Source organism: Pangasianodon hypophthalmus, chromosome 13 (genome assembly GCF_027358585.1).
Source record: "Pangasianodon hypophthalmus isolate fPanHyp1 chromosome 13, fPanHyp1.pri, whole genome shotgun sequence".
Taxonomy (NCBI): Eukaryota; Metazoa; Chordata; class Actinopteri; order Siluriformes; family Pangasiidae; genus Pangasianodon; species Pangasianodon hypophthalmus.
The window spans coordinates 25,939,926-25,949,925 of record NC_069722.1 but is presented as its reverse complement, the minus strand read 5'-3'; the positions used below and the strand labels follow the sequence as shown (position 1 = coordinate 25,949,925).

The 10,000-nt window shown below is 43.3% G+C and overlaps 2 protein-coding genes across 6 annotated transcripts in view; both read right to left on the bottom strand.

The window, feature by feature from the left end:
* The window catches only part of ier2a (immediate early response 2a), a 1,287-nt gene extending 1,039 nt beyond the window's left edge, over positions 1–248 (bottom strand). The window contains exon 1 of the mRNA XM_053239466.1: positions 1–248. This exon is cut by the window's left edge and continues 1,039 nt beyond it. Coding sequence (XP_053095441.1) covers positions 1–135 — 135 coding nt within the window. The 5' untranslated portion in view covers positions 136–248.
* Positions 249–6,548: 6,300 nt separating this feature from the next.
* The window catches only part of LOC113523791 (nucleus accumbens-associated protein 1), a 19,665-nt gene continuing 16,213 nt past the window's right edge, over positions 6,549–10,000 (bottom strand). For all 5 annotated transcript variants that reach the window (XM_053239245.1, XM_053239248.1, XM_053239249.1 and 2 more), the window contains exon 6: positions 6,549–9,946. In XM_053239245.1, coding sequence (XP_053095220.1) covers positions 9,639–9,946 — 308 coding nt within the window. In that variant the 3' untranslated portion in view covers positions 6,549–9,638. The remainder of the gene's footprint in view (positions 9,947–10,000) is intronic.

The following is a 10,000-nucleotide window of genomic DNA, read 5'->3' as shown; positions in this document are numbered from 1 at the left end:
GTCCCGGGCGGCTCTCATCACCAGAGTGAGCAGGAGGCTGCGGTGCAGCGGAATTCCTCCGCGCTGGTTTCGGGAGCTGTACATTTTGCTCAGAGCCTGCACCATGACCCGCTTGGCTTCTACACACACCTCCATCTGTCCTGAGGACTTTCACTTTAATCAGATCTGTCTTTAAACACTCTGTTTGTGTTCTGAAACTTGTTGATCTTCGCTTGTGTGGAACAGACGCGGAATCAGAAGGACGCGCGCTCACGGTCGGCTTTATGTACTTTTGTGACGTCAGCGGTGTGATTGACAGATTGGCTCCGCCCTTGTTTTTCTTCCTGGAAAAATAAACGTGCCAAACGGGTTTCTCTCTCTCTCTCTCTGTTTATATATATAAATATATATATATTATTTTAATTTCAGACTGTTCCTCTCAGTAGGCCTGAACACTGAACAGACATTAAAGAGGTTTTTATGTTTCTGTTCCTTACAGCTTCTGTTAAATTACACACACACACTTATTATTAGATTAAATCGGATTAAATTAAATTAGAAGTTGTACTTAATAAAACATAGAATAATTCAAATAGAATCCATTCTATTATATTACAGAATGTTTTTAAAGTAATTAATAATAATTAAACTAGTTTGTCCTAACTAAATAAATAAAACCTAAAGGTAGTGCATTAAATTGTAATATTATTAATTTAAGAATTAGAAAGTTGTATTTGTTATACAACAATACTTTCACTCCTTTTCCCTGGTTTTCTCTTATGACCATATATGGACATCCGCTTCTGGCACCGGTTCGGCGGAAAACCCTGCGTGCGGAGGCGGGCTCTACTTCCTGTGGCCATATTTAGCACGCTGATGTCGTCACCTCTGATACCCTTATATGGTGATGGAAAAACAGAGCGCGCGGAGCTTCCTGTGGCCTTTTAGGGGGAGGATCCAGCTGTTTCCGCCTGAGACACGTCACACAGGGTTTAATGGCGCCTTCTTCAGAGGAAAGAGCTGTGTGTGTGTGTGTGTGAGCTACTGAACATTTACATACACACAGTGTACAATAAACCACTATCTGTGTCTGTATGAGAGGTTTATATTATGTATATACATTATATTATATTATATTATATTATATTATATTATAAACTGTGAGAGTGCTTACAGTTCACTTCAGTATGTGTAAAACGAGCAGGTTATAAATGTTCTGCTGGTGGAAATTTCACAGTTAAAACAAGTAAACAGATTATTATTGCAAACATTTGAATATTAGAATATTTCATTAAAATAAATCTGAACAGAGCGAGTCTGTGGGATTTGTTTACATCACTGACCTAAACACAAGAAGATAACATTTCACCAATAAGCCTTTAAATCTCTCCCATCAGCTGACTGCTTAATGATTACCACTGATCATTACTATAAATAAATTCAGTGATTAATCAGATCAGCAAATTCATTTAGTTCTGATTAATCACATTTAATAATTCGGGGGCAGTCGTGGCCTAATGGATAGAGAGTCGGACTTGTAACCCGAAGGTGAACCTGAAGGTTGTGGGTTCGAGTCTCGGGTCCGGCAGCGATTGTAGGTGGGGGAGTGAATGACCAGCGTCTCTCCCACACTCAATACCACCACTGAGGTCAGACCCTTCAGCAAGGCACCGAACCCCCAACTGCTCCCCGGCACTGCACACTGCTCCGGGTGTGTGTGTTCACGGTGTGTGTGTGTGCGCACTTGGATGGGTTAAATGCAGAGCACAAATTCCGAGTATGGGTCCCCACACTTGGCCACAAGTCACTTCACTTCACTTCACATGTATCACATCAGAATCTACCCGCTGCAGTCACTTATACAGAGAGGAGATAAAGAAAAGCACTCCATCTGCATTCAGACTGAAACGTCTGTTAATCGAGGCCGCGCTGGACTCACGACTCCACTGCAGGAACTGAGAAGAAAAACACTCAAGGTCTGTGTGTATAGAGCAGTTATTACACACACACACACACACACACACACACTCTGACCCCCTGACTGAAGCCCAGTTTTCTTTGCTTTAAGCTGAAGGACTCAGAGGAAGTGACATCACTATTTCCTGCAGCATTTCACAGGTATACATAAAGAGTCGTTCAACTCGCTGGAAATTCACACGAAGCTGAGGGAGATAAACTCATTAAACACTGCTCAGGGGAAGAACATAAAACATCCAGAAAACAAACTCACATTCATTCTTAATGATAAAAACGATTTTAACTGCACATATACATGACGCTGAATGTAAAACTGCACACTATTTACCACAAACATTTACATCTGAAGAATCCAGGATGTGAGTGCAGCAAACTCCAGCACAGCCAGGTGATGCAGGAAAGTTACGCAAAGTACAGTCGCTGAAATTAAAGTTAAAAACATCAGAATTCTGTAAGTTGCCCTGGAGACGGTTTTCCTTTTTAAAGAACCTTCTCTCGTCTCTTACACACGGGACAGAAACGTTCATCAGGAGTGAATTAAACAATCAGCCTGACAGGAATATACAGCACTTTAACTTCTGCAAACAGCCGTTCAAAATGTTCCACCTGTATGTTTATCATCACAGCCACTGAAATCACAGGAGCTGAAGGATCAGTTTTCATCACGCATCACTGCAGGACCTGTTTACTGTCGCTCCTGTAATCAGCTGTACATCAGAGAAATGAAGAGGAGGTCTGAGGCTAAAGGTTTAGTTGAGATTCATATCAGAATGAAGCATTTCTCCTTTCCAGTGATGAGTCACTTCAACAGCGATGGATGTAACATAAATGACATCACTGTTTTTATCACTTCTGTTACGAGAGCGGTGACGAGAGGAAATGTGGAGAGAAAGAGCTCGTCTACAGCCTCCGAACTCTGGAACCTCATCGATTCAACACCATGTTTTAACAACAGCTACTACATCATCAACATCATCAACATCATCATCATCATCAACAATATCTACTGCTTCAGCACCTTTATCTCCTCCAGCCTCACACACACTTTACACACACAGCTCACACACATACACATGCACACACTGACAGGTATTTTAAAGGACTGTTTATATTTATATGTAAACATATTTTTTGATTTAATCTGATGAGAGTGGAGTTCTCAACGTCGGCTCCATCACTGTGTTTATTGTGTTACAGCAGAGGAAATCTGCGAGCATCGAGTGATTGCGAGTTCGTTTACTCACCTGTTTGACTGCTGAATGAGTCTTTAATCGAACTTCAACAACTCAAAAACAGAGTTACTCTACAGCCCTAAAACATCCAGAATATTACTTTACACATTTAAATAATGATCCTAATATCTGATTTAAAAATGTTCATTAAATAAATCTGCACTGAGGGAGTCTGTGGAATTTTTGATATAAACCATGATGCATGAGCAAAAAATTATGAATAAAAACTCAGAGACACAAAAACATTTGTTACAAACTTTTTTATTAAGATATCCAGATGTTTTCTTTCAATTTTGCTTTTTTCTCTTTACAGTAGTTAATGTGCAATTATACTTTGATAATATCGGGTCACAGTTAGGGATTCACAAAGTTATTGGCACTCTGAACACAGACTGAATGGCGTGATGGGACACGGGCATTACAGGGTCACTGTGTGGGCAGGGGGGGGGGGGGGGGGTGGGGTGGGGGGGGGGGTGGGGGGGGGGGGGTGGGGGGGTGGCGGGGCAGGAGGGGCAGGAGGGGCAGACACGGCTGCGCTGGACTCAAAGCAGCTTCTGGGTTACAACTCATGCTGTGAGTGCACGACAAACAATCAGTAAATCTCATTAGTGCTTCTATAGAATGTACAGTATGTATATATATATATATTTCTGTATGTTTATATGTATGGATCATTCTATATTGTACAGGTATGTAGTTATAGAAAGTGAACACGCATCAATGCATCGATTTTTTTAGAAAAAGATTTTACACTCCTGCTTGTGTGCCGATTACATGAATCATCACTGATCCCTAAACCTCAGCACGTCTCACTGCATCTGTACATGTAGTTCTCTTCTCCACTGTCCAGTAGATTTATTTATTTATTTATTTATTTATTACAAAATGTCAGTTATGTAGATTTCACCACTCCGACTGCACGCTGAGGAAAACTGGTTAAAGGCAGGATTCTGAGGTACACGGGAACAGAAGAGGTACTGCAGAGACGAGTGTGTGTGTGTGTGTGTGTGTGTGTGTGTGTGTGAGTGAGATCTGATTGATATGATAAACACACCACTCAGTCCTCGGTCGCTGTCCCAGAATGCACAGCAGCCCAGAATGGATTTGAAAAAAGGAAAAAGGGGGCGGGGTTTAGATTACAATGATTAAGGGTCAGTAAACTCTCACACTGTTTCAGTCTCCGGCCTCGAAGACGCCGTCATCAAGGTGCCGTGGTTCAGGAACATTAAAATAAAGTAAAATCCCCCTTCCCGATTAAAAGGTGCATTTTTAGGCGCGGAGACTTGATCAGACAGTAAAAATGATAAAGTAATAAAATGACGCATCCGCTCAGCACGACTCTGGTCCCTCTGTCATATAAAATCACACTCTTTAGGCAACTTTACAAAACTAAAATAAACCCAGAACATCAGGCAACATCGTTTTTTTTTTCTCAAAATAATGTAAACAAAGTCTAAAATGTGTTCCTCTGTGTAACATCTGCTAAAGAGTTAAAGTGAACACAGCGCCCTCTGGAGTCTACTGTGTGTAGTGCACTAGACTGTACAGCAGGGGGCGTGTGTGAGCCATGCAGGGGCTCTGTGTGTGTGTGTGTGTGTGTGTGTGTGTGTGTGTGTGTGTGTGTGTGTGTGTGTAAATCAAAATGGAGGCCACAGAAACAGAAACAGCCTCTGATCCTCAAAACTAACTCAAAATTATCAAAAATACCTCAAACAGCTCAACATTTCTGCTTTTCCTATTCTTACAAAAGACTTGGCATCTCCACTCTCACTGCGGATTAGTTACAGATCACATGTTTACTGTTAAACAACAAGAACAAACAAAAACAAACAGCTGTGCTATTCTATAACCTTATTAATAAAACATCTGGATGCAGCTGTTTTCCTTCTGTACAGTTTTACTCTCAGGACTAAAATCTGATTATTGATCTGGGAAGCAAACTCGGGTTAAACTCAGACACAGAAGAAATAAAACACTAAAAAGCAAAAAGTGTGAAAGTTCATCTACATCAGCGCTCCGGAGATCTCCATCGAGCAGCGAGCTCAGAGCTTTCCACCGAAAAGAAACACAAACTCAGTAAAAAATCTGTTCAACAGTCGCATCAATATTTACATCATGGGTCAGATAGGCTCCTCCTTTCTCTCTCTCTCTCTGTCTCTCTCTCTCTCTCACACACACACGCACGCGCACACACACGCGCACACACACACACACACACACGTGCACACACACACGCACGCACACTTTTATTCCCAAATTCCAACAGACTGATTCGCTACAAAAACAAGGTGCACAAAATCCACAAACTTCTACAAAAAGAAGGTGCAAAACGCACAATTTCTGTCTACGAAAGAAGGTGCAAAGCTCCATTTACCTCTCTAACACACACACACACACACACACACACACACACACACACACGCTTACACACACACACACGCTTACACACATGCACACACACGCTTACACACATGCACACACAGTACCACTGAAAGGTATTTTGGAGACTTGTTTTGGACAATAAGGACTTTTTGGAAAATCACAATGTAAATATAATAATTGGTCACTGATTCACTCACTGAGCGGTTTACTGAGTGTGCAATAGTATTGGCACCCCACAGTCCGCTCGGGATGGACGTGATTATAAATAATTTCTTTATCCATCTCCACGTTTTTGTGTCGCTTCATCATGATTGTTTTTTAATATCACTTTTTATAAAACTCAATTTTATTACTGAAAAAAATCAATACAGTTTTCATATTAGCCTTTCACCGTTCAATCACATTTCAGAATAAAAATAAAAATATATATAAAAAAAAAAGCTCTAAGTGAAATGTTAAATACTACTCCTCTAAAGACACGTTTCTTAAAGTAACGGGGTGGAGTTACTCATCTGAATTTCTACACATTTCTTCTATAAATCCTAAATAAAGTTACTGACGCTTCCCACACATGTAAGTAGTAGATTTCAGCAGGTCCTTATTGGACACCTAGTGCACTCTGTAGGAGCAGAACGTGCTGCACTCTCTCCATCCGCTTCCGACTGAAGAAAGCGTGCGACTCTGCTGGAAGTGACTCAAACACGCCGTGTGTTTCGGGTTGCAGATTTTTTCTGTAAGTTTTTGCGAGAGCCTAAACCGAGCCGAAGCACAGAGCTGGAGCGCTGCAGACACGCCGTGTGCTCGCGGGAGTGTTTGTGATTTCTACACGCACTTGGTAAAGCTTTTTATATTTGGGATTATTTAATCACTTGCGGTATAAAGCCAAACTGTGGATTATTTATTATTATTATTATAACCTGAAGTGGATTATTCTCCTGTAACAGCACGGTCTGAAGCGTTATTCCTCTTACGCCACGGCAATTTGCCCACGATTACAATTTCTAATTTATTAATGAACGACAAGTCACACTTTTTATCCATTTATAGTTACATTTACTGTCTGTCAAACAAGTTAGTTCCTGTTGTCGCTTACATTATAGCAGCTATAAACAGTCGTTCCCTCACCAGCCTCTCTTTATTCTCTTTATTCAAGTTAATAAGATAAAAAACATAAGGCATTATGTTACTGAGAAACCGCAGAGAAGCGTAAACTCCTCTGTCCTGAAGACGTCAGAAAACTTAGTTACAGCTTTACCTCTGACTGTTACAAAGCGCTGACACTGGAGACTCCTTCCGTAAATATTAGATAAATGTCTCCGTACAGAAAACTTCACCATAGCAATGACTACACACTTTTTTTTTATCCGTTTACGTGGATGGACTGTTGTACACGTCCCTGTGAATGAGCTGTTACTATGGAAACGACAGTGTATTAGAACGAGCGCATTAATCCTGTCCTTCACGTTACAGCCGGAACTACAGTCCGAGCCGCGCTGTTATACGGAAAAGACACACAGCTTCTGACCAATCAGATTCGAGAATTTAACCGTGGTAAGTATGATGAGGATGAGGATGAGGAGCAGGAAGTAGCGCTGAATGATGAAGATAACGTGTTTAATTAGAGAATAAAGTGAAGCGGGACGGCGTGATGATGAACTGCAGCTCGGCTCGTGATGGAAACTTCAACATCACTGCCATGCAAAGTCAGAAAGCTTTCAACTGTAACACTTCCAAAAAGCCCTGCCCAGTGCCACACACACACACGCACGCACGCACACACACACACACGCGCGCACACACACACGCGCGCGCACACACACACACGCGCACGCGCGCACACACACTGTGAACAGGAGAAACAAACACACTTTAAATCTCCGTCAGGCGTCACCCACATGCAAGCACACAGAGCCAACTATGTGCAAGGAATGCACACACACACACACACACACACACACACACACACACACACAGCTGCCCAAACAGGGACATACAGAGCAGCTCAATCACACACACACACAAAATCACCTTGTCTTTAAGACAGCAGGATGATTGTAACAATAGGAAGCACGGCTTTCCCCTCCCCCCGGGCCAAATGTGTGTGTGTGTGTGTGTGTGTGTGTGTGTGTGTGTGTGTTTACATGTACACAAGGATAGGAGACCACAGTGAGGCCAAACAGGGTCACACTCACACACACACACACACACACACACACACTCACACACACTCACACACACTCACACACACTCACACACACGCTCCATCGTGTCTTTATCACGCCCCTTTGCACTTCCTCTCAGGAGTTTGAGAGATGAAGTGATTCCATACAGAAGCTATTATTTTATTAAAACTCTTCAGAGCAGAGAATTTAAAATGAATAATTAATAAAATAATTAAAGGTGCAGTCAGTGGTTTAGGTGGCGGCTAACTGAAGCTTCAGAAACCTGTACAAAGCCACGCCCTCAAAACACACCTCAACTGGATCACCTGATTGTTAGTGCGAGAGGGCGGAGCTTTCTGTACCTACAGGAAACATGACTGACACGTGAGTGGACACACCTCCTCGTCCTGATTGGAACGAACTTTCTCGAACTTTCTTCTTTTACAATTTAAGATTTTACTTCCTGACATCGAACGGAGCTTCAGGAGTCAGTTACCGATTCAAAGTGATTCAGAGTGAATCGGACAGATGACTCAGTACGCAGTTTAAAGGAGATAAACCTCACACACTCCACCACAACACTACATGAGAGCTGCAGTGTGTGAGTCAGAGGCGCTGGGGAAGTGCACGAGGGTGTGTTAAAGACAAACACAGGGTGAGTCAGAAACTCAATCAGTGAATCAGATTAAACAGAGCCACGACAGAGGAGCGATTTCTCACAGCCAATCAGGCACGAGCACCGTTCTTTCTAAAGTCATCAGTATGTAAAAATAATTTCTCTCTTCACGTCCTCCTACAACCCCACAGCAAAACACGCCTTCAACACTGAAAACAAAAAGAATTTAAACAATTTCTCTCCCTCATTTCACACAGCGAATCTGAAAGAAGATAAATATTCTTAAAATACAACTCATCTGTCTCGCTCTACAGTCCGAAATCACACAACAGCTCAGGAGCCACCACACTCACCGACAAATAACACACAGATGTGGAAGAGAGAGAGAGAGAGAGAGAGAGAGAGAGAGAGCGAGAGAGAGACAGAGAGAGAGAGACAGAGAGAGACAGAGAGAGAGAGAGACAGAGAGAGAGACAGAGAGAGAGAGAGACAGAGAGAGAGACAGAAAGAGACAGAGAGAGAGAGAGAGAGAGAGACAGAGAGAGACACAGAGAGAGAGAGAGACAGAGAGAGAGAGACAGAAAGAGACAGAGAGAGAGAGACAGAGAGAGACAGAGAGAGAGAGACAGAGAGAGAGACAGAAAGAGAGAGAGAGAGAGACAGAAAGAGACAGACACAATGGACAGAATTCTTTCTTTTTTTCTGCTTTCAATCTCAGAATTTTAGAGGAAAGTGGAGGAGGGAAATAAATTCTTTCTAAATTGGAGACAGACGAACCACCTACACCTCTGTCTGTCTCTCCATCCCTCTCTCTGTCCGTCCCTCTCTCCCTCCGTCCGTCCCTCTCTCTCTCTCCCTCCGTCCCTCTCTCTCTCCGTCCGTCCCTCTCTCGTCTCTCTACAGTGACTATGACTCTCTCGACCTAAATACAATCGGTGAGTCTCGACACCAGCGTGTGGTGCTGCAGACGTTTACATTCAACTAATCGACTACAGTGTGGATGAGGGGGAGTGTGTGTGTGTGTGTGTGTGTGTGTGTGTGTAAGATATGGAGGTGAACTACAAAAACAGAACAGCGTCACATGATATACAGATTTATAAAGCGTGAAGAAGCGGAGGGGCTTCTGTGCAAAAAAATGGGTTATTTGGGGAAAAAATAAAAAAATTAAAAAAGAGGAAGAAATAAGAAAAGAAAAAGCGTCTCTGTTAAACCTACAGAGTCACGCAGACAGGGCGCAGGGCGGAGACGGGGACACGGGTCAGGGGGCGGGGCTTCTTCATTCAGGCCCACTCACTGGAACAGAGCGCTGGCGTCTCCAGCCACGCCCTGCAGCGATTCGCCGGATGAGGGGGTGGTCTCCAGAGAGGCTCCGCCCTCTAGATCGGCTGCCTCGAAGGCGGGGTCGGCCCCCAGAGCCTCGGCCTCCATCTTGACGGCGTCAGGGAGGAAGCCTGCGTAAGCGTCACTCTCGGCCATCAGCAGCTTCAGTTTGGGGATCCAGCTCTTCCTCACCACGCGCCGAGCGTTAGTGCACATGTCCGCCGCAATGGCGTTCATCTCACTCTCCTTAAAGCTCGTCGCAAAGTTCTGGCAGTAATCTGTGGGACACGGACACACACACACACACACACACAATGAGGGTCATGTGACTG